Source organism: Eutrigla gurnardus (assembly GCF_963514095.1).
Source record: "Eutrigla gurnardus genome assembly, chromosome: 5".
In the NCBI taxonomy this organism is placed as follows: domain Eukaryota; kingdom Metazoa; phylum Chordata; class Actinopteri; order Perciformes; family Triglidae; genus Eutrigla; species Eutrigla gurnardus.
Window position 1 is genome coordinate 30653858 of NC_139919.1, and position 25615 is coordinate 30679472.

Sequence of the window (25615 nt, forward strand, 5' to 3'; positions counted from 1 at the left end):
TCCCTCTCCCTCTCTACCTCCCCCCCCCCCCCCCCCCCTCCCCCCACATGGATGTGTATAAGTGAAGTACGTGTTCATGATTGAATGCGGCCCAGACGGCGAGGCAGCGTTGACTGATGACGGGACGAGCGAGCTCATCATTAAAGGTCTTATCGCCTCTCGCCAGACGGCGTCACCGAGCCTCACTTCCTGCTCGCCGCCGCTCACGTTTGCATCGAACTCACCTTTATTCAAACATGACGTCGTATCAGTATGTTTGTAGGTGGAAGTCGGTGCTGGACCGGGTTATTCTCCATCCACACAACGCTAAACACAAACCACCACCAAAACATCCTCAATCACTTTTAGTTGAGAAACAATATTTTTATTCTGGTACACACGTGTTAGGGCCTTGGCGTCATTTTTCTCTGAATTAATCTCTAAAAGAGTTTCTTTCTCAGTGTGTGTGTGTGTGTGAGTGTGTGTGTGTGTGTGTGTGTGAGTGAGTGTGTGAGAGTGTGTGTGTGTGAGTGTGTGTGTGTGTGTGTGTGTGTGAGTGTGTGTGTGTGTGTGTGTGTGTGTGAGTGAGTGTGTGAGAGTGAGTGTGAGTGTGTGTGTGTGTGTGTGTGTGTGTGTGTGTGTGTGTGTGTGTGTGTGTGTGTGTGTGTGTGTGTGTGTGTGTGTGTGTGTGTCGGCGGTTCCTCCACCTGCTCGCCGGGAGTCTTTGTGAGTGAGAGAGCTCTGTAGCCTTCAGATAGCAGGAAGATAATTAGCTAAACCTCCACGGGTGGCGCCCCCCCCCCACACACACACACACACACACACACACACACCCTCCACTGTAAAGAGTGTGTGTCCCATCCATGCTGTCGGTGGGACCGGCGGCCGTTAGCAGAAGCTCCCTCCACTGATTTAAATCAACTAATGAGAACGGGTTAACCAGCTCTGAGGTTGGCGGCGGCTGAAAGACGGGGACGGTGGCGCCCCCTGCTGCTCCGCCTCAGGACGTCAGCTGGTCAGGAACCTCACACGCTGTTTATCTGGGATCCATTTCACCTTCGCCGGCGTGGTCCTCCATCCCCCGATGGCCCGGCGGTGTGGAGAGAGGAGCTTTTCTCATTGTGACGACGTTCAATACATTAGTGTTTTGATGAAGTTGAGACACGAAGGAGAGAATCCGTCCACACGGACTGGAACATGAATACAAAGCAGCCGGTTCCTTCCTGTCTGTTTAACACTCGGCTGAGGAGAACTTACAGGTGATTTAAATCAACCAATCAGGCGTCGCGCTCAGTTTCTAACATTTAAGAAGAGTCTCTCCGTCGAGACGGAGATGAAAATTAAACCCACGCTGAATACCGATGCTAGTTAGCTACTAAGACGACGTTAACACCAGAATCCACATGGATCCAGATCCAGTAAGGGTGCTGCTCTGCTGCTTTGTGTTAATCAGATCCACCCGTCGCTCCTCCACAGTCCAAATATGGTCACTTCCTACAGGTTAGTGAAAATCCAAGATCCAGCGATCTGGACGCTTCAAACCCGTCGACCACAAACCAGCGGTTGACGTCACCATGACGACGTCCACTTATAATACACAGTCTGTGACATTAGCACCACGCAAAATATGAGTATAGAATAAGAGTGTGAGTCGTCGGGGAACTTTGAAGGCCCCCCCCCCCCACCCCCGGGCCTTCATTTTAATTCATGTCTTCAATCATTCAGCTCTCTGTGCAGAGTTGAGGAGAGACGCTTGTTTCCTCCATCAGGGTGTCCCTCCAGAGTGGCATTGCTCCGGAGCAGATGGCCTTGGTGATAATGATATGCTGTGTGTGTGTGTGTGTGTGTGTGTGTGTGTGTGTGTGTGTGTGTGTGTGTGTGTGTGTGTGTGTGTGTGTGTGCTCACATTAAAGCCCATCGATCGCCCCCGGCTCCTCTGAAGACGTGATGTTGCATCAGAAACAGAGCGATGTATATTTAACAGCAGCGTCGTCATAATGACATTAGCAGGAAGCCGGGCTTGCATCACCTCGGCTGTGAGTCAGCGTTGTTTGTTTGTGATTCACCGCCGCCTCCCTGAGTGATGTCACACCGACATGGAAGGAACACAACCAGTGATGTAGGAGAAGAACCGGCGTTGAACACACGTTAAAGCACGTTAACGTAAACACGTTAAAACAAATAGACCTCACGTCGTCGTTAAGTTAAGTTCATTGAATGTTTGGATACTTGAGTGAACTCTCGATTCCTTTTAGCTTCGTTGATCATCTCTGGGTTGGTTTTCTCGTTTTAGTGGATGAAACAAGAAGAGAACACATCAATGATGACTGTTCTGTTGAAGCAAAAACACACGAGGCGTTAAACACACACTCACACCTCTGAAGGTGTTGGTTCAACTCCCCTTCTCTTTAAAGGCCACGCCTCATTCAGAGAGACAAACACCAAGTTACTGGTATGATGGTAAACCTCCTCGTCCGCTCTGCTGCCTTCACGGCCCTGTGACAGCATGGGAAACAGGAGGTTTGTCTGTTTAACGTTTATGCTTCACACAGTTTCCATTAATGGGACGCCGTCACTTTAAACCCAACCAGAGAAGTTCTTTACTTTCCCTCAGGATTCCTCCATCACAGTGACCAAAGATATTAAATCCATAAAAGAAGAAACAAAGTGGATCCCGGCAGGAATACAGGAATGTCTCATATTCCACGTTAATATGCAGAATATGATGTTTCTGATGATTCCCACTGAACACCACATGTTCACATTCTTCACTGGCATTTAGTCCGGGCTTGAAATGTACGACAGGAGGTTTTTGTACCTCCAGTGGCCCAGATACGCCGTCGTACTTCATACTTTTACAAACAAGAAGAAATAAGAAGTCCGACACATCAAAGGTCAGAAGAGACATTAAACCGGACGGAAAGCAGCAAAGGTCAAGTTGAATTTACATCATGAAGGAGAATATCATATCACTGGAAATATAGTTTTAAATGTTAACAAATGTCCTCTTGTGTTCTTGATGTGAATCTTCCTGTCGGGAGATTTCACAACAACGACGTATCAAAAAACGGTAAAAGAAGGTCACATCTGAGGAGACGAAGGCTGGATGTGGGTTTGAATCGGTTTAATCTGAACTGAGTCCGATGACGAGGAAGCTTCCTTCACGTTTATTTCCACGGTATCGATCAGAGCAGCAACAGTGTGACAACCCAGCGTTCCTTCCTGTGACTCATCACTTCCTGTTCAAATCATCATCCATTCAAACCTTTCATATGTATTTATGATCGGGACTCTTTCCTCCGGGAGATCAAACATGAAGACTGCAGCACCGCTTAATCACAGCCGCCCCCTCGCCGTGACGACGCCCCCTCGCCACGGCGACGGTGACGCACCTGTGTGACACGCTTCAAAGACACGCGGCGCCGTCTTCTGTCTGCTCCGTCCTCAGAGCTGCAAACCACACCGTCCTCAAACGACGGCGAGCCTGCGAGACGATGATCAGGGTCAAGACAGCAGGACAGTAGACTAGAGGTCCGGAGCAGGTCTAGAGGATGGGAGCAGGTCTAGAGGACGGGAGCAGGTCTAAAGGAAGGGAGCAGGTCTAGAGGAAGGGAGCAGGTCTAGACGAAGGGAGCAGGTCTAAAGGAAGGGAGCAGGTCTAAAGGAAGGGAGCAGGTCTAAAGGAAGGGAGCAGGTCTAGACGAAGGGAGCAGGTCTAAAGGAAGGGAGCAGGTCTAGAGGAAGGGAGCAGGTCTAAAGGAAGGGAGCAGGTCTAGAGGAAGGGAGCAGGTCTAGAGGAAGGGAGCAGGTCTAAAGGAAGGGAGCAGGTCTAGACGAAGGGAGCAGGTCTAAAGGAAGGGAGCAGGTCTAGAGGAAGGGAGCAGGTCTAGAGGAAGGGAGCAGGTCTAGAGGAAGGGAGCAGGTCTAGACGAAGGGAGCAGGTCTAGAGGAAGGGAGCAGGTCTAGACGAAGGGAGCAGGTCTAAAGGAAGGGAGCAAGTCTAGAGGAAGGGAGCAGGTCTAGACGAAGGGAGCAGGTCTAGAGGAAGGGAGCAGGTCTAGAGGAAGGGAGCAGGTCTAGAGGAAGGGAGCAGGTCTAGACGAAGGGAGCAGGTCTAAAGGAAGGGAGCAGGTCTAGACGAAGGGAGCAGGTCTAAAGGAAGGGAGCAAGTCTAGAGGAAGGGAGCAGGTCTAGAGGACGGGAGCAGGTCTAGAGGAAGGGAGCAGGTCTAGAGGAAGGGAGCAGGTCTAGAGGAAGGGAGCAGGTCTAAAGGAAGGGAGCAGGTCTAGACGAAGGGAGCAGGTCTAAAGGAAGGGATCAGGTCTAGAGGACGGGAGCAGGTCTAGAGGACGGGAGCAGGTCTAGAGGAAGGGAGCAGGTCTAGAGGATGGGAGCAGGTCTAGAGGAAGGGAGCAGGTCTAAAGGAAGGGAGCAGGTCTAGAGGACGGGAGCAGGTCTAGAGGACGGGAGCAGGTCTAGAGGACGGGAGCAGGTCTAGAGGAAGGGAGCAGGTCTAAAGGAAGGGAGCAGGTCTAGAGGACGGGAGCAGGTCTAGAGGAAGGGAGCAGGTCTAAAGGAAGGGAGCAGGTCTAGAGGACGGGAGCAGGTCTAGAGGACGGGAGCAGGTATAGAGGACGGGAGCAGGTATAGAGGACGGGAGCAGGTCTAGACGAAGGGAGCAGGTCTAGAGGAAGGGAGCAGGTCTAGAGGAAGGGAGCAGGTATAGGTCCCTCAAAACTCCACCGACACATTCACTGTCATCGTTAAAACCCCGTCGACCTCGAGATGAGGGAACCAGAAGAGAAAAACGCTGACTCATGTCTGGGTGTGTCGTCAGTGTGAATGTTGTGGAAACAGTGGACCGGCCGATATTGTTGTCTCAGTATGGATATTGATCCAGGTATTATGATATATTGATTTTCTTCTACTTCATCAAGAATGAAACGTGGACATGATGAACTAAATCCTCTTAGATTTCAGATTTGTCCTGAATGATGAGATGTGTCCACGATCCTGGAGCTCATTAGTTTAAATCTCTCCCTCTTTCTTTCTTTCTCTCTCTCTCTCAGCCCTCCAGACCACGCAGCCTCCCAAGGTCCTCTTCCCCCCCGAGAGACGAGACACCAGGATTGAAATCACCCCCGGTGAGTTCCAGCAGCTTCTTTCTGCTCGTGTGTCTGGCGTTGTTCTGACCTTCACACAGAATGAACATAAAGCTGGATTTTAACTGGAGCGCTGGTTTAATGGAGTCCTGCTGCAGGGACCAAGACCTCCACGCCTCCGTCACTGGGGTCCAACGTGTAGTCAGGGTTGGTACGGGTGCTGGAAATCCTTCAGCAGCCGTACACAAATTTTAGTCTGGTGTTTTCAAGGTTTGCAAAGTGCTTGGATGTAGAATAAAGGCCTTGAAATGTGTGTTGTATGTGATGACATCTATGATCGAACAGAGGAAAGAAGATCTCCATATCTGAGGGACTGAAAACAGCATTTTCTGACATTTCTTTATGAAAAATGCCTTTTGATGATGAACAGATGATGAAAATAGTTGGTGATTATATTTCTGTGGATCTGTTAGTGGAATTAGTTGTCCTTTCATTTGTGGTCCTTCTGTAAAAAGCTGTCTCCAAACATCATGTTGGTTGTTTAGAGGACAATAACATCTCATTTAATGTGATGAACAAGTGACAGAATAAGTAGACTGAATACTGACCATTGGATTGGTACACATATGGAGTTTACCACAGCTGGAAGGGGCTGGAAAAGCATGGAAATACACCTGGAAATGCTTGGAAAGTGTTTGAATGTGACTTTGGAGGAGCCTTGGTCGGCGGTTAACTTCCTGTACGACTCCGACGTCAACGATCCCGTTTGCTTCGTGCTAAATGAAACCCAGCGTTCCAGACGTCGTGCCTTATCTGACAGTCGAGAGCCACGGCATTTTCAAATGTAGAGATGTTCAGATTCGGTTGGCAACTTACGTCAAGCTCCGTAATGTCACTGTAGCACAAAAGCATGAAAACATCCGGGATGAGAGAGAAATGTGAACAAATCAAACCAACAATAAGCTGCTTTGACAAGCAAGAGGACGGACTCCCAGTGTGTCTGCTTCCACTGAACATGGTGTGTGTGTGTGTGTGTGTGTGTGTGTGTGTGTGTGTGTGTGTGTGTGTGTGTGTGTGTGTGTGTGTGTGCGTTCCCATTAACTCCAGATTGATGTAGTAACAAATAGGCCCTAAGGCCTCTGTACACTGATTGCAGAAGGGACACCTTTTAATGGGCGCGCACACACACACACACACACACACACACACACACACACACACACACACACACACACACACACACACACACACACACACACACACACAGTCACAGTGACCCTGTGGTACATTTTTAATTATCATCTTGTTTTAACCTGGGGGAGTTTTCTCTCTTATCAGTCTTACAATGTTTCCCTTTCCTCCTCCTCTTCCTCCTCTTTTTCATCTTTCTCCTCCTTCACACACCGGGTTAAATAACTGGGTTCTCACACCTGGTTCAAACACCAGTTCTAAATGTCGTTCTTCTGGACTTCTAGAGGAAGAGGAGCTAAAGATTCATCTCATCACTGTTCCTCAGCAGAGCAACAAGCAGACGGGGCTTTTTGGGAGGGAGGGGCAGGAGGTCAAACAGAGCGTTCAGAGAGAGGCTGAGAGGAGGAACCTGAACCTGAAGTAAAAGTATGAACTCAACCCCAAACATGGGACGGATGGAAATACAGACAACTACTCAAGTTTGATGACTCATAAAGGAAATGATGGAGTTTATTCAGGAAGAGGAACTGGAAACAATGACTCATCGTTTCCTCGTTGTCTGTGTGAATCCGGAGAAAGGAGGCGACGGAGCTGAAGAAACACGGAGCACGATGACTTCCAGCCGTTCTGATTTAATAACGGTAACGTGACGCGCTCCTTTCATTCATCACAAGCTCAACAACTCAGCGCTGGTTCATCATTTCCCATGAGCACTCTGTCTCCCGATGCTCTCACACCTAAAAGTCACTTTTAAAGACATTAAACCCACTATCTACTAATCCACCTATATCTTCACTTGAGCTGTTATTGTCTCATAGAGCTGAAGAATCCAGTCAGCTCATATGTTGTCCCATAAACACATGCATTAATAGCCTGCAGCCGTTAAATGATGGAATAAAAGCCTTTAATTATGTTTGTCGGTGTTTCAGCACCTTGGACAGCTCCACACTGACCTCTTTAAAAGCAACACTACAGGAAACACTAGAGTCCAGTCTGAGTGACACATGAAAACCAGCAGTATATAACGACTCTCTTTATTAAGTAAAACTGCTTCCAAATAATGAATGGCTTAAAATCCAGGCTTGGTACGGGTGCTGGAAATCCTGAAAAACACTTGAATTTCAGTGTGGTGTTTTCAAGGTTTGAAAAGTGCTTGGATTTAGAATAAAGGTCTATAAATGTGTGTTGTATGTGATGACATCTATGATAGAACAGAGAAAAGAAGATCTCCATATCTGAGGGACTGAAAACAGCATTTCCTGACATTTCTTTATGAAAAATGACTTTTGACGTGTCTGTCTTGTTGATTAGTCCTGGTTTAGTCCTGGTTTAGTCCTGGTTTAGTCCTGGATTAGTCCCTGTTTAGCCCTGGTTTAGTCTTGGTTTAGTCCTGGTTTAGTCTTGGTTCAGTCCTGGTTTAGTCCTGGTTTAGCCCCTGTTTAGCCCTGGTTTAGTCCTGGTTTAGTCTTGGTTCAGTCCTGGTTTAGTCCTGGTTTAGCCCCTGTTTAGCCCTGGTTTAGTCCTGGTTTAGTCTTGGTTCAGTCCTGGTTTAGTCCTGGTTTAGCCCTGGTTTAGTCCTGGTTTAGTCTTGGTTTAGTCCTGGTTTAGTCCAAGCAGACTAACAGAGTAGAGCTGCTGGCTGTGAAAGGCAGGGTGAGTTAAGGAGGCAGGCTTCCTGTCTCTCCTCCTCTCTCTCCTCTCCTTGTCTCTCTTCCTGTCTCCCTCTCCCCCCGTCCTGTTTATCTCTCTACTGTCTGTCTGCCTCTATCTCACTCCCCTCCATCGGCCACTCTCCGTCTACGACTGTCTCTTTGTCTTTGTCTTTCAGGCATTTCGTTCATGTGTCTTAAAACGGCATTATTCCCTTTCAGACTGCAGTGGCGAGATAAGGGGGGGGGGCTTGAAGGCAACGGAGGTTGCAGATCCGTGAGAGCAACGCGGCAACACTGGCTTCACTTGTAGAACTGGAGGTTGCCTCCTGGTTACAACATGAAACATGTTCAGATAGTTTTTTGTCGTTTTGGTCGTGGATGTTTTGGGAAGCTGCCGCCGGCCTCGGTGCTGCTGCTCTGTTTGACCTCTGACCTCAGACAGCTTCCCCACACTGTGATTGAAAAGCACGCCGGGGCTAGGCGAAGGTGCAGCCAATTAATTATTGCATAATTTTGTTGCCTACAGGCTGTAAATATTCATGAATTCACAACAGTAATTTGTGGAGAATCACGAGGGGGAAACGTTTGTCTGATTAGTTGCTGGATGACTTGAACATTATTTTCATGCTCGAGGCTGCAAATTAATTCAACAACAACCGACCCGACGCCACGGTGAAACACAACCTGGGACGTGTGAACCTTCTCACTGTTCATCTCAGCCCGACGTGTCCAAACATGTCCAGATGTGTCCAAACATGTCCAAACATGTCCAGATGTGTCCAGACGTGTCCAAACGTGTCCAGACGTGTCCAGACGTGTCCAAACGTGTCCAGATGTGTCCAGACGTGTCCAAACATGTCCAGACGTGTCCAGACGTGTCCAAACGTGTCCAGATGTGTCCAGACGTGTCCAGACGTGTCCAAACGTGTCCAGACGTGTCCAAACGTGTCCAGACATGTCCAAACGTGTCCAGACATGTCCAAACGTGTCCAGACGTGTCCAAACATGTCCGAGGTGAATGAACAGATGCTGCTTTTCTTTAATGTTCTCAGCAACTCTTCTTTTCTTACAGCACTTTTTACTGCTGCTGGATTTTTACCTAGTTTTCCTCCATGGCTCCATGGCAAGAACTTTCTTTTACTTTTGGAGCCTGAAGGTCAACCGTGGCGAGATGATGCAGAACTCAACATCACATATATATATATATATATATATATATATATATATATATATATATATATTACTAATGTGAGGATGTTCCACTGGGAGAGTTAGCCGCTGTCCAAACAGAAAAGTAGTCCCTGCTGTTTGGTTCACTGTGATCTCTGTGTCTTCATCACTCTCTAATTATTTCTCCTGTTCTCTCTCTCTCTCTCTCTCTCTCTCTCTCTCTCTCTCTCTCTCTCTCTCTCTCTCTCTCTCTCTCTGGGATAAAGGTCCTGCGGAGACAGAATTGGATTTCTATTAAGTAGAAATCCCCGTTGAAATTCCACCTAACCAGCTTCAGAGTGAGAGACTGAACAGATTCATGACTGCATGCCTTGTTCATGTATTCGTATTTATGACACAGACTCTGGTGGTATTACACAGGGTTGGTACGGGTGCTGGAAATCCTTGAAAACACTTGAGTTTTAGTGTGGTGTTGTCAAGGTTTGAAAAGTGCTTGGATTCAGAATAAAGTGCTTGGATTTAGACTAAAGATCTTGAATCTTGAGGGCTGAACGATATATCGTATCTATATCTAGATATGAACATTCAAGATATTAATATCGAAAAAGCAACGATATAAACGATATAGATTTCCCCCGCGCTCACCCTGCATTGTAAAGCTCTGGCAGTCACAATAAACTTCATTTTTACGATTGCACTTGAATGCACCGCTATGGGCAGCCAACCACAAACCTTATTTCATGCTTGCTGTGGATCGACAGCTGAAGCCAACCAATGACGAACATACGAGGGCGGGACTCCTGTATTGCACGCTTGGTGGGCGGCCACTAGAGGATGATTGACAGGCGCTCTCCTTCATACAATCACACGCACACTTCATGGCTGCACCTGATTGGACGATCGCTTTCACAGCTGTCCTGTCTGCTCCGGAGTTCACGCAGACCAACATGGCGGCTCGTTTGGAAACGTTCTCTTATTTTCTGAAAATAGTTCACCGAAAGGTGTTTCTGAAAACATTTTAAGCGAGAAATAAGCTATGCAGTTGCTGAACCTGTCTTTATTTTAGATCCACAACATTCAGTTTAGAAGATTTTGGCGAGCGTTCCCGAGGCGGCGAGTCGAGCCCGGCGCCGCTGATTCATAAAGTAGATTCGACTTCAACTTTTCAAATTATTTGGTTTTCACCGAACCCGTAGTCATATCGTATCGATATCGAGGTATCTGGCATGAATATCGAGATATGAAATTTTGTCCATATCGTTCAGCCCTACTTGAAACGATTGGATTGATACAAATATGGAGTTTAGCACAGCTGGAAGGGGCTGGAAAAGCATGGAAATTCACCTTGAAAGTGCTTGAATTTGACTTTGGAGAAGGTGCAGGAAGTCTGAATTACAGTATCACAGTAAACCACGTATGTATAAATTATTTTTACATCCCGTTATAAATCCATCCTCTTTCTTAAGATGATGTATGGATGTGATGTGTTGTAGTGACCAGCAGACGCCACCAGAGGTCAGTGTCTCTACAGTGGAACAGGAAGACTCAGTGTTTCTGTCTGTCGTTGCCTTAAAAAGCTGGTAGTTTATAGTCGGGATGTCAGTTTTTCTTTTCCTGGAGAATAAACGTATGAAAAGTTGTTCTAGCTGGACTTTAAAGCTTCTTGTAAGCTGTTAAAGCTCCGTTGTTTGGCTGCAAACCGCCGTTTAATTAAATGACTGTGAAGAATATTCTGATATGTTTGTCTGTAGTTTAGTCCGTTTTCTAATCCTCTGATAATCCTAGACTCCCCCGGAGGGTTTCTCTCTTAAGCAGGTCTGGCTTTACGTAAAGAGGATCTATTTTCTCCTTTTTATGGTTCCTGCTAGAACATGTTTAGGTTCTTTAGGAGCCAGGTGAGGTGGTCCAACATGTGATCAGGATCCTGCTGGACTCGTTAGACGGGTTCCTCCCAGCTGACATGAACAAAAACCATGTACAAGTACACCCACACACAGGCAGGTGGAAGTACAAGTAGTGATTCTATTACTTTACTCAAGTAAATGTGAAAAAGAACTGAAATGTACGTGAAGTAGAAAGTAAAAGTATCACTATGAAGTACAATTCTACTGGCTGTTTGTTTAACTGAAGTCATATTTATAAGAATAAAATATTCTATAATTCCCCTCAAATGCATTAAAACTAAAGTAATGAGCCTGTTTTGAAAGTGTGACAAGTAGAATGTTCAGATACTTGTTTTTAAAAGTAAAAATTCATACTCAAGTAGAGAACAGATACCTGAAGTACACCTCTGCACACTAAACACACTAAAGGGAAAAGGTTTAGTCCTTGAGTGTGTGTGTGTGTGTGTGTTTGGTCTCGTAGGGCAGCACTTCTTCACCCCTCTAAACATTTTCACACGTGGAGCAGCTGTGGGAGGAAGAGCAGCGACACCGAGGAGGAACTTAAGTGGTCTGGTGTGTTTCTCTCTCTCTCTCTCACCCGACACAGTGCCGCTCGGCCTCCTTCACTTGAAACACTAATAAAAGGGTTATCTGACCTCTGACCTTCTGATGCTCTCGGATTTATAGTTGCAGTTCACCTCCAGGCCACACGAGGCTCTCTCACGTATTTCTTCCCCAAGAACAACCTGAACCCGATCTGAATGTGGATCGACCCGGATTTTTAAGATTTCTCTACTAAAATAGTTCAAACATATTTTTCATTTATTTTTATTTTTTTTTAAACTTAACTTTTTTGGTTTTGATATTTAGAATCTGCATGTTGCATTTAAGGGCTTAATCTCAACAATGAATCTGTTTCAACATTTCAAAGTCATACAATATCACATTGAGAGCTGCTGTTGCGTCTGGTTGCTAGGATACGGAAGTGAAATCCATCTACTGATTGTGTTTTTCTTTGTTTTCATCACGATCCGGAGAAATCACGTCCTTCCTCCTGATGGAGATCTTTGAACCACGTCTACAACACACCTGGTTTACTTTCAGCCTCTCCTTCTTTTAGTCTGCGTTGTTCAGCGTTGGCCCCCCGAGTCGGAGAAATGGAGCACTCTGGGAGGTTTGGGGCCCTCGGGTAGCAGCTGTCAGTCAGCCGTCACCGCCACCCAGTTCTGTCATGGAACCCCCTCGACGTGGACCCGCTGAGACCAGAACCATTAGCACTCTGAACCGCATCGGGGGCTCGCTCGCCTTTTCTTCTCCTCCGTCTTTATTTCACTTCTCCAAACCATCTGTTCTGTGTGAAGACCAGGTGTGGCTTCCTGGGTCTGTGGTCCCCCAGAGGTCTAGATAGTAGCTCACATGAGTCCAGAGACAAGACCAGACCATGTGGAGGAACCAGAGACTGTCTGTGGTCCAAACAACAAGGTCTCTGCTGTATTTATGTCTAGATGACCTTATATGGAGTGTTGATGGAGCAGCTACAATGTTAGCGTAGCCTAGCACCCATCAACCAGACTCCATTCAGAAAACCATGGAGTTATTTCAGCATCCTTTCATCTGGTTATTGATATTAAATCACAGAGAAACACTTTATTCTGGTTCCTCCAGCTCAGTACACACATGTAAAGTGCAGTATTGAATGAAGAGATGGTCTCAGATGTTTGTGGTAGTCGGTGATGGTGTTATAATGGTGTTATAATGAACAGGCTCATGAAAACTCCACCCTGCTGAATGATGTGGATCGGCCGGAGGCGTCGGATGTAAAAGGAGCCCCTCGTGACTGGTCATTTAATTAACCCTGTCAGGCAAATCTGCAGTAATCTCCAATCTAATTTCATCTGTTAATTTAAAAGTGTTTCTTATCGAGGCCAGCCCCCCAGCCAATCAAATGTCAGGTATAGACGCATAAAGGACTTGGTTAATTAGAGCTGTCAGGAAGTGGCCAAATATGGACAAAGAGGTAGGCTGGATTTCCTTTTATTACTTTCCTGGGAGAGTTATTAATTCTGTGGGAATCACCTCAGGTGCTGTGTGTGTGTGTGTGTGTGTGTGTGTGTGTGTGTGTGTGTGTGTGTGTGTGTGTGTGTGGTGATGAATGAAGATGAGGAGGAGGATGAAGGCCTAGAAGGGAGATGAAGTCAGATAGGAGAGAGAGTAAATATTTAGTTTATTCAGAATAATAAAAACGCGTCTCTTTCCAGCTTTGTGGCATCTTCATTTCCTGTTAGACAGGAAATTGAGCCGTAGCATTTCCAGAAGTGATTCTCTATCTCATATTTATCAAATAATACTCTGGTGGAATTGTAATGTCAAATTATATTCAGGATCTGCAGAGGATTTCATATCGCTGGAAACACGTTGTCTGCTTTTCTTTCATCAACGAAAAGTTTATTCTGGAACTTTTTCTTAAATCCGCTTCTTTAACCTTTGAATCTATCTTTACAACCAGAGAAGAGTCGCCCCCTGGTGGCCAGCAGAGAGAAGTAGGACCATTTTCTCATAGACTTCTATACAACCAGAGAGGAGTCGCCCCCTGGTGGCCAGCAGAGAGAATGCATAGAGCCTGAGGTTGTAGAAGAAATGGCAGAAAGTCCAGATGTAGTTTTACCAAATCCATCTTCACATCAAATATAACGTCTACATCTAAAACTGAAACATAGACAGTGTCCATCTGTCTCTCTCTCTCTCTCTCTCTCTCTCTCTCTCTCTCTCTCTCACACACACACACACACGTACCTAATTTCTAATACGTTTCTGTCCATCTGCTCATTTAAAAGCACAAACAGTGTAAGACCTTTAGGTGGTTTGAACACTGTGTGTGTGTGTGTGTGTGTGTGTGTGTGTGTGTGTGTGTGTGTGTGTGTGTGTGTGTGTGTGTGTGTCTGTCTGTAAAGACCAGGTATGGGGTGTATGGGGGTTGTCTTGGTAACAGCTGAGTTTTGGGTCTTGGGCTCCAAGGGGGCACAGCTGCACATGGCAACACAGATGGTGCCACACACACACACACACACACACGTGTCTATAAGTGGCCAGCTCAGCTGTAACCTGGGAGGCTGTTCACTCTTTCATTTTGTCCATTTACACACATCCGGCCTCTAATAATTTATTCCTTTTTAATTTTGAATCCAGCTTATTCTTACGATCTCATCCTCTGCTCCAAATACAGGTTTCATGTTTCAAGACGAATCCATTTAGTTTGAATTAGGTGGTTTTCTCTCTTTGCTGAGGGTTGGTAAGTTGATTCGGTCTGAGGTGCATCATGGTCTGTGTGTGTAGACGTGTTTCTGCATGAAAGACTAACATTTGGAATTTCGTCATTTCAGGGGCCATTTTTTCCTTCACTTTCCTTTTTTTTAGGGGCACCAAGGCCACATGACAGGGCCTAAAGGCCATCGAGTAGAATAAGATGGTTTTACCTTTCAGATTAATACCATAACATCCTAATTCATAACAAAACATGAGTTATGTATTAAAATATTTACATTGGATTTTTTCTTACAAAGTAATTACTACTTGAGAGCAATAAAACATATTCTATATAAAATCTTTATATATATATACTGTATATATATACTGTATATATATATATATATATATATATAAAGATGCATGAGCACATACACGGGTAGGCAGTGTGGACATGACGTAGACTTTAATCCATAGGCCGTCCCTCTCATTATCGCTCAGTGGGTTCTCCCCCGCTATTGAGCCGTTTTATGACTGAACATACTGTTGATGACTGTGTAGGACACAGCGGGACTCTGGGTCAGGCTTGGGCTTCAGTTTCTGGTCTCAATCTCTAGTTTCAAGTCTTCTTCAATCCAGCATGATGTTCATTTAGTACATTATGGTCCATTTAGAGTCCACCAGACCAGAAAGCAGGGGATGCTTTAGGGGGCGGGGCTTACCTGCTGATTGACAGGTTAGCTATTACGGCCTCCGTACCAAAAAGCTGAACGTGAGGCTTCAAAACCATAGAGCACAAACCAACAGGTTGTCTCCATGAAGACGTCCTATAAACAGTCTGAGCCCGGTGTTTGGGGACTCAGAATCGATGGGATTCCAGAGTGTCTATGTTCTCAGCTGTCCACTCCACCTCCTTGTCCTCCACCTCCTCGTGTGCTGCTCCTTTCATGCCCATCTGCTGCTGCGGTGAAGAAGCTGGCCAGCTTTGACAGCGAGCTGCAGCCTGATAAGGCGTGCATGAGCACACGGCTTCACCCGGCAGCAGCAGCAGCAGCTCCAGTGACATGGACCTAACCAACGCACTCATCCTCCCTGCTTGGATGTGACTTCTGTGCTGTAGCAGTACAAACATCCTGCTGCAGAGCTGCACACGCTGGAGAAACAGTGCTAATGAGTCCAGGCAGCTCCTCCACCGCCGGAGTAGTCATCCAACTTTACTAAGAAACCCTTGTCACATGGCAGCGGTCCTCCTCCTGCAGCAGAGGAGTAGTCATCCAACTTTACTAAGAAACCCTCGTCACATGGCAGCGGTCCTCCTCCTGCAGCAGAGGAGTCATCCAACTTTACTAAGAAACCCTCGTCACATGGCAGCGGTCCTCCTCCTGCAGCAGAGGAGTAGTCATCCAACTTTACTAAGAAACCCTCGTCACATGGCAGCGGTCCTCCTCCTGCAGCAGAGGAGTCATCCAACTTTACTAAGAAACCCTCGTCACATGGCAGCGGTCCTCCTCCTGCAGCAGAGGAGTAGTCATCCAACTTTACTAAGAAACCCTCGTCACATGGCAGCGGTCCTCCTCCTGCAGCAGAGGAGTAGTCATCCAACTTTACTAAGAAACCCTCGTCACATGGCAGCGGTCCTCCTCCTGCAGCAGAGGAGTAGTCATCCAACTTTACTAAGAAACCCTCGTCACATGGCAGCGGTCCTCCTCCTGCAGCAGAGGAGTCATCCAACTTTACTAAGAAACCCTCGTCACATGGCAGCGGTCCTCCTCCTGCAGCAGAGTAGTCATCCAACTTTACTAAGAAACCCTCGTCACATGGCAGCGGTCCTCCTCCTGCAGCAGAGGAGCTAGGGAAGGAGCATAAACGCTGCACACTTTAACCTTCTGTGTTTGCAGCTGAGAGCCGTTCTCATGGAGGTGGTGGTCGAATGCACAGTAACAGATCTATAGAACAACAGACATAGAAGCTGAATACAAGGACCAAACCGAGACTTTGTTCAGGGTGGACGGTCGGATCAGAAACACAGTAAGGTACTCCGTCAACCTGGGAAAAGCTTTATGAACAGGGCTGGTATGGGTGCTTGAAAACCTTGAAAGCACTTGAGTTGTAGTGTGGTGTTCCCAAGGTTTCAAAAGCTTGACTTTGGCTTGGAAAAGGTGGAGAAACCCTGTATACTATTTAAACAATATTAATTGGCAATGAGTGAGTTTTCTGAGTTTTTGGTGATCAATGAGTTTTGATTTAAAAACAAAGTTTTTCCAAAGCTTTTGTTGAATATTTGTAAGAATATCAAAAGGAAACTCTTTAAAGTGCCAAAAGAAACTGTCACTCAAATAAATTGCATGTTCTTTGAAAATGTGTTTTTTTTACAGCTGTTTTTCAGAAGAAACAGAAATCCAATAATGTTTTGTTCAGTAACCACAGCAATTCTGCCATAATGGCTCCAATAATTATGGTTCTGTGAGATTCCACGAGGGAAAAAAGAAGTAGAAACGGGGCGATAATTATACATGTGCTCACATGACAGTAATTCAATCTGTTGTTCACATAAAGAATAAACAAAAGTGCAGTTTTATTAAATATAATGCAGCTTCTAGAGAGTAGTGTGGCTGTTTCTGTGTGTTGTTTGTGGCCAGCAGGGAGAATGAACCTCCTGGTTGTCCCACGAGTCATGTGACTGTTGTCTGATTGCTTGGAGGGTGACCTCCGTTAGGGAACGTGGCAGCAGAGTGAAGTGATGATGCATCCACTTCCTGTCAATCAGCCAACAAAGTCTGTCTTTGATATCAAAGAAAACAACTTTCCCTTTGAGTTCCTGTAAACATCCCAAACGATGAGTCAGCATGTATGAGAGGAGATCTCTGCACGCACACGCACACACACACACACACACACACACACACACACACACACACACACACACACAACCTCATGCCACACAAGTGCAAACACAGTTGATGATTTTAATCATCACAACATGCTGAGAACACAAACACACCCTCAGGGTGCTAATCAATTACTATGGAGTACACACACACACACACACACACACACACACACACACACACACACACACACACACACACACACACACACACACACACACTGATGCCTCTCTAATCCAGAGTTTGGTTCTGCTTGTGTGTGTGTGTGTGTGTGTGTGTGTGTGTGTGTGTGTGTGTGTGTGTGTGTGTGTGTGTGTGTGGTACAGGATGCTGCTTGCCTCAGCACAAAAGCAAAGCAAACACTGTGAGCGTCCACACACACACACACACTTCATTTCCCTGCTCGTTAGCCGATCGTTCGGAGCCAAACCAAACCGGACGGAACTGACAGAACCGAGCAGCGTTCCACATGAGAACACTGAGACCTTTTAAAGGTACACCATCCTTTAAAAGGCAGCAAACACGGGGTTAAGTGGCATAAAGAACCAGGAGGCCGCTCACAGAGCTGCTTTTATTTAACTCACTGCAGGAAGAGTGTGAAACATTCAGTTCAGGTGACGACACACACACACACACACGACGTTAGCATTCAGCGTTGGTGGCAGATAGAGCCATCATTATGATAACACTGAGGTCTATCATAATTATCTGCTAATTGACTGCCTAACGAGGTGGCGCTCGTTAGAACGCTCGTTAATACTCCATCATCGCCGTTGATAGCTGTAATCACAGCGTGGTGCTTTCAAGGTCTTACAGGAGTGTGTGTGTGGTTCTGTGTTGCATACAGCCCGTCTGATACATGAAGATTTGTTTCACGGACTCTTTCCAGGGTCCAGGGTACAGGTGCTGGAAATCCTTGAGTTTTAGTGTGGTGTTTCCAAGGTTTGAAAAGTGCTTGGATGTAGACTAAAGGTCTTGAAATGTGTGTTGTATGTGATGACATCTATGATAGAACAGAGGAAAGAAGATCTCCATATCTGAGGGACTGAAAACAGCATTTCCTGACATTTCTTTATGAAAAATGACTTTTGATGATGAACAGATGATGAAAATAGTTGGTGATTATATTTCTGTGGATCTGTTAGTGGAATTAGTTTTCCTTTCATTTGTGGTCCTTCTGTAAAAAGCTGTCTCCAAACATCATGTTGGTTGTTTAGAGGACAATAACATCTCATTTAATGTGATGAACCTGGGTTCGATTCCCGGGTCGGCCCGGGTTCCTTCTGTGTGGAGTTTGCATGTTCTCCCCGTGTAAGCGTGGGTTCTCTCCAGGTTCTCCGGCTTCCTCCCACAGTCCAAAGACATGCAGGATGGGGATAGGTTCATTGGTGACTCTAAATGTCCCGTAGGTGTGAATGTGAGTGTGAATGGTTGTTTGTCTCTACGTGTTGGCCCTGCGATAGACTGGCAACCTGTCCAGGTGAACCCTGCCTTCACCCAATGACAGCTGGGATTGGCTCCAGCCCCCCCGTGACCCTAAAATACAGGATAAGCGGTAGATGATGGATGGATGGATGGAATACTGACCATTGGATTGATACAAATATGGAGTTTACCACAGCTGGAAGGTGCTGGAAAAGCATGGAGATGTAACAGTCCATTGATAGGAACCTGTCTGAATATGTGTGTTGTGTTTCCTTACTGTACATTTCATATGGACGGGTTCTGTTGTTTATTGTATTGCTCTGAGTTTAAACCCACCATGCGATCATGTCTCATGGTAGTCCAGATTTGGAGTAAACCTGAGCGGATCCACCCTGATACCACGTCGTCCGTGTTGTAACAGAGCTGTGGTCTGTGTTGTGGTCTGTGTTGCAGGTATGCCCCTCAGTCTGGACTGCAAGGCGTTCTTCGGCTACAGCGGGGAGAACCGGAGGCCCATCATCTACTGGATGAAGGGAGAGAAGTTCGTGGAGGAGCTGGCGGGGCACATCAAGGAGAGTGAAGTCAGGTGAGTCCACTCCACATGGATGCACCTGTGTGTGTGTGTGTGTGTGTGTGTGTGTGTGTGTGTGTGTGTGTGTGTGTGTGTGTGTGTGTGTGTGTGTGTGTGTGTGTCCGCAGCTCGTAAAGAAACCACGGTGAAAATGAACCAAAGTCGAGATTAAACTTAATCGAGTCACTTTAATATCAATTACAGCCTCTCAAGTCTACAGGTTTCTCTTGTTCATTAATTTTCTCACTCCAGCTGCACTCCTCGCTGTCAGCATCTCATTTTCTCTCCTTTTTTGATTTATGACTCGTTGAGGCTCCTCTGACAGATTTCTTCTCAACTTTCCTAAAAAAAAATAATATGATGAACACTAATAATAAAGTTAAATTGAATTAATTTTCTCCCCTATTGGGACCAATTACAGCAGGCTCCACTGGGAGAAGCCTGATTGTCTGTGGGGTGTCAAATATCATTAGAACAACCCTTCCAGATCACCACGGCAACCATCAGAACACACACACACTGTCTACTGCTTGACTTCCTTCAGCAACTGTTCTCAAGAAGAAATGTCTTGTTAAAAAACCCACTTTGGTCTTAGACTTCTATACAACCAGAGAGTCGCCCCCTGGTGGCCAGCAGAGAGAATGCAGCTTTAAGACTTTTAAAAATTACACCTATTCATATTCGTGTGCTGCAGAATCTCTGAAATTAATATTTCATTCATGCAGCGACTTGGCTGCTCCTTGTGGAGTCTCTATTACACCCGGCGCTCTTAGATCGTTGTATTGATGGTTTGGTACGTTTGCATGAGAACATCGTTCTCTCTGACAGCTCTGATAAAAGGTCCAGTGGATGGACGAGGAACGGGATAATCCCTGTTCAGAAAGTCAAAGGTCAACCAGTCAGGCTGTTCTCTCACGTGACCATATTCACATTTACCCCAATAATGGAAACTCACTTGTGTGAGTGTTTTTATCACGATCTCTAATAAAAAAACATCCAGACTGGGTTCTAACAAAGAAACGACACACTGGTGATTTTAATTTCCTCACCCTGGAAGTAGTCATAGACACAAAGTTCTCTCCCACCCAGAAGCCCTCATATTTGATGTCATCAACTTGGCCCTGGAGGGAAATCCCTCCACAGGAAGGTCAGAGGTCAGCTGCTCCACTACAGCTGGGGGGAGCTGGGAGGACTTCAGAAGGGGGCTTGAACCCGGCCTCCCCATCTTCACTACGCTCTGTGGAGCTTCTCCCGGGAGAACCGGCATTTGCAACCAGGAACTAATCACGGCCCGCGGTGTCGCATTAACCTCGGTCCTCCGGCCTCCTTCCATCCAATCACCTCGCTCCCCCGGACTCCACCGCGGAGCGTTTTTAATTATATCAGCAGAGCCGGTACGGGTGCTGGAAATCCTTGAAAACACTTGAATTTAGTGTGGTGTTTTCAAGGTTTGAAAAGTACTTGGATGTAGAATAAAGGTCTTGAAATGTGTGTTGTATGTGATGACATCTATGATAGAACAGAGAAAAGAAGATCTCCATATCTGAGGGACTGAAAACAGCATTTTCTGTCATTTCTTTATGAAAAATGTCTTTTGATGATGAACAGATGATGAAAATAGTTGGTGATTATATTTCTGTGGATCTGTTAGTGGAATTAGTTTTCCTTTCATTTGTGGTCCTTCTGTAAAAAGCTGTCTCCAAACATCATGTTGGTTGTTTAGAGGACAATAACATCTCATTTAATGTGATGAACAAGTGACATAATAAGTAGACTGAATACTGACCATTGGATTGGTACAAATATGGAGTTTACCACAGCTGGAAGGGGCTGGAAAAGCATGGAAATGCACCTGGAAATGCTTGGAAAGTGCTTGAATGTGACTTGAAGGGGGAGGAGCCCTGTATATCAAGGTTGTTTCAGAGGTGACAAACATCCATGAAGATGGATAATATATAATGGTGATGGTATGGTGAGGATAAACAGGAGAGGGCCAAGTGCTGAACCCTGGGGTCCACCTTGGGACCATAAGCTTGTACGTGTATAAGAAGTGGACATCGTCATGGTGACAGTTTTAAGAGACTGAGACTCTGTTCAGGGCTGCAGGACTGGACCCTCAGACCCCGACATGACTCAGCATTCTTTGCATTTACAGTTCGTCTCAAGTCAAACGTTTGTTCTACGATATGAAATATGTCAGTAAATACTCAGGGCTTCTTTCTTTAAAAAACGTTGTTGCTAGCAAACGGTGGTCGGGGATATCAAACGTTGTCATGGCGACGCGTCTGTGTTTGGCTTCAGTTGCCCAACCTGTGTTGCTGCTGCAGCATCTGTCCGACGGCTCAGACATCGCTGGTCACGGCTGAATCTGACCCGAGATCAGACTCAGAGGTGCAATGAGTCTCCCCCTCTCCTCCTCTTCTCCCCCCTCCTCCTCTCTCCCCTCCTCCTTTTAGTGGCGTTGACCTCGCCATAAGGAGAGTCTTCTTCCAGCTGTCACCAATGTTTTCCACACATGCTTCCTTGCTCCTGCTGTCCTCCTTTTTTCATTCCTTACCTCCTTTCCTCCTCTTCTCCTTTCTTCCTCCTCCCCTCCTCCTCATTTCGCCCTCCTTTTCTCCCCCTTTCCTCCTCCTCTCATCCACCTCTCCTCCATCTCTTCCTCCTTCCCTCCTCCTCTCCCTTTAGCCTCTTTTCTCATTTCGCAGTATTTTGTGGAGCCATCAAGATTTATCCACATTTCCTCCTCCTCTCCCCTCCTCTTTAGTTGCCTCGAAACTCCACCCCAGGTTTCCTCCTCTCCTTGTTTTTTTTTTTTAGGAGTAATCTGTAAGAAAACTCCAGTTGATGTTTAGTCCGTGTTTGTGTCCTCTTCCTCCTCCTCTGTCGTCCATAAAAGGGGTTTGAAGGAGTCCATGTGTCCCGGCTGTCTCCCACTCTCCTCCTCTCTGTGTGTGTTTGTTGCAGGATTTTGAGGGAGCATCTCGGGGAGAAGGAGGTGCAGCTCTCCCTGACGTTCGATGCCGTGGACGAGGCCGACCTGGCCAACTACACCTGTTACGTGGAGAACCACATAGGGAGGCGCAGCGGGAGTGCCATCCTGCAGAAGAAAGGTAGCGCTCCTCCCCTTTCCTCCTCCTCCTCTTCCCCGTTTTAGAAAGGCTAAGATGGGCACAGCTCCCCCGTTAAACACTGGCAGTGGTCCGGCCCTATCTCGCCCTCCAAACAGAGAGAACCAGGGCCACGACCCGGAGATTGGGAGGGAGAGAGGGAGGGGAGGAGGAGGCGAATCGTCTCTGTTACCTCGAGTCGGAGGAGCGGGAGAGGAGGGCCGCATGGATGCACACTATATGAAGCAAACGTAGGTGATGCAGAAAAGCCGGGACGAACGAGATAAACATGCACAGAAGCGAGCGAGCGGAGAACGAGGGAGAAATAATAGATGTAGACGGGAGGAGGTACGAGGAGAGAGGAGCAACAAAACCACCCATTGTATGACTCCATGTCTGCTGTACTTAACCACACACACACACACACACACACACACACAGGAATATTAATAAAACACAAGAATAAAAAGTAACGTCTTTTTGATTTTAAAGATGCAGTTTAATATTCTCCTGAAAGCATCGTTTCGTTTCCAGATGTGATTTGAGTGGAAGCTCCGTTTACAACTTTTAGCTGTGAGTGACTTTGTTCAGGCTTTTTTTTGATAATAAACTGTTTTTGACGGTGGAACAAATTGATCAGACGGGCCGATCGGGACGGACTGATGAGTGGCTAACGAGGCTACGCTAACAGCTTCGCTAATACTGTTCATCACAGCTCCGTTTACAGATATGATGCAGAAATAATATTAGATCACCTTCAGGAGACACACAGGAGGAGGGTTCACCATCAGTCACCTCCACTTCCTGTTTGCTCCTCCAGCTCCAACTAAAACCTCTGGTCCGGACCATTTTACTTTATTTATTCATTTATTCATTTGGGAATTATTACCTCCACATTAACAATGGCCGCGTTTCCCAGATTCGTTAAGAAGCTCTTAAGTGCTAAGATCATTTTTGGAGCGCTCTTAAGAACGCTGTGAAAGAAGGATGCGTTTCCCAGAGTCGCTCTTAGCCTAAGAAGGTCTTTCACTAAGAAGGAAACGTAAGATCGAGCTGACCCACTCTTAACAGCCTTCTTAGCGACCAAATGCTCAGTGATCAAGCCCCGTCAGGGAAATTTACATCCTCCACTTTTCAAAATAATAAAACAATGCTCAATGTTGAAATGCGCTCATAGCAAGAAAGAAACATAGGCTAATAGTAGAACAGATTATTTTGTTTGTTATTGAATTACATGTTTAAGTTTTCCACACACATCTGCATATATGAGTTTATAGTACATAAAAAACAAAGTCAAAAAAGCCAAAGTCCCCGCGCATGTGAGAAATCATGGCTACAATACAGCACATTCTCGCTGCGAACCAACAGCGTCGCCGTGCGTGAAGCCAGACTGTTTACAGAAATGCATACGTGCGTCAGCACTTCTCGCCACTGGACGTACTGTCAGACTGGGCTGTCCAGGCAAAGTACCGGCTGCCCCGGCGGAGACCCAACGGCTGATCACTCTGGTGTCTCCACACATCCAGAGAGCAACCCGCTGCAACTTTGCCCTCAGCCCTGGGGTGCAGCTCCTGGCCGCGCTGCGTTTTTACACAGTGGTGAGCTTCCTGGAGGTGGTGGGGGACGGCACCGGCCTCAGCAAGGCATCGGTGTCACGGAGTGTGGCAGCTGTGACACCGATTCTCCTGCGCCACGCCCGGACCCACATAAAGATGCCCACCACACGGGACGAGGTCCGCCAGGTCCACCAAGGGTGATCGGTGTGGTGGATGGCACCCTCATTCCATTCTCACATGTGTGTGCCTATATCCACGGGGGTATATATGCGCTAATGGGCTGGATTACTACACACACGATACATGCGTAGCCTAATTGCACCTGTGTGGGGGGACCACGGGGCGCTGGGTGTCACTTATGAGCTGATAAAGAGGTGGGTGATTGATTTGCCGGGCATCGATTGATTCAGTTTCAGCACCACCACGGTGGACAGCTCCCACTTAAGAAGCTTCTTTGGCTTGATCTTAAGGTTCTCCTAAGAAGGCAGTTAAGAAAACGTCTGGGAAACACCCGTATCTTAGCGCTCCTTCTTAACCGAACCCTTCTTAAGAGCCTTCTTAAGTCCTTAAGAACGACTGGGAAACGCGGCCATTGACAGTATCTATTGCTCCTTTAATTTTTTCTTTGTTTTGATTGTTTTGGGAATCATTTACAAACACAAATACATCAGACTATCATCATATATTAGTGTGAAATACTGCATATCATTCAGCGTAGAGTTAGAAAGGCCTGAAGCCTGCAGCTACCGGAGTCACATGTGAGCGCCTGAACGCAACACGACAGCCTCAACAAAGCACAAGGTAGCCCGAGTTAGCACCAGTTAGCCAAGCTTGATTTCACTGCACTGTGTGTGATTGAATTAGGGTGTGCTCTCACCCCATGGTGACCCGATAGCACACACACGCACACACACACATGCCATCTCATGGTAACTGACAGAGCAGAAGAGCTGCTTCAGCCACCATGAAGAGAGTCTGACTGGAGAGACGGCGATGGAGGGAGAGCGGCTGACAGCAGAGAGGAGGGATCGAACCGACGGGGACTTCCCCTTCTCTTATTTAATCATCTCCTCCAACCTCAGCTCAACCAGAAGTCCTTCATCTCGTCTGCTCGTCTGGCTCCCAACATGAAACACAGTCACTACATAATACAGAGAAATGACCCAAAAACTAAATAATAACACATTGAAGATCAACACAACAACCTGCATACACAGGCAAACACAACCAAGAAGACAAGAAGACAAACATTACAACATGTGAAGATAGATAATGATAGATGATTTGGTTTCTGATTCCCCGTCTAGTTGAACATTGGAGAGGGCTTGAGAAATGTACTTGTACTTTGAAACAGACCACCAAGTAGTGCATCACAAAAGGTCTTAATGATAAGATGGGGGGAGAAGTGAAAGCTTGGTTTAATCCAAACATAACTTCTTCCTGGTCCGCGGTAATCCACTTCACTTGGGGAGGAGGGGGGTTCTCCTAGAGAGAACAGAGGAGGGCTGATCAATAATACATCTAGTCTTCTGTCCCCCTAATCCTCTTCAGTCCTCTGCTCCGTCTTCCTCACCTTCAGGTCTCCCTCTTCTTCTTCTTCTTTAAACCTCAGTGTCCTTCAGGGGCCGGGCCACTGCCCCCCCCCCCCCCCCCCTCAGACCAACATGGTGGTGCTGCAGCTCAGAGTGGAGTTAGAGAGACATCTGCTGGTCAGATGTGGTAACTTCAGACACATTGACCTGAGATAAGATACAGTAGGTTCATTGTGGGAGATTATTTCAAAGAAAAAACAATATTAACTTGTTTCAAGTATATTTTCAAGAAGGCCTGATTGTCCTTATAATC

The 25615-nt window shown here is 46.5% G+C and overlaps 1 protein-coding gene across 2 annotated transcripts in view; it reads left to right on the top strand.

Annotated features, from left to right (window-relative positions):
* il1rapl2 (interleukin 1 receptor accessory protein-like 2) overlaps positions 1-25615 on the top strand; it is a 249957-nt gene that overhangs the window by 201071 nt on the left and 23271 nt on the right. For both annotated transcript variants that reach the window (XM_084010420.1, XM_084010421.1), the window contains exons 7-9: positions 5049-5123; positions 18987-19119; positions 22072-22217. In XM_084010420.1, coding sequence (XP_083866546.1) covers positions 5049-5123; positions 18987-19119; positions 22072-22217 — 354 coding nt within the window. The remainder of the gene's footprint in view (positions 1-5048; positions 5124-18986; positions 19120-22071; positions 22218-25615) is intronic.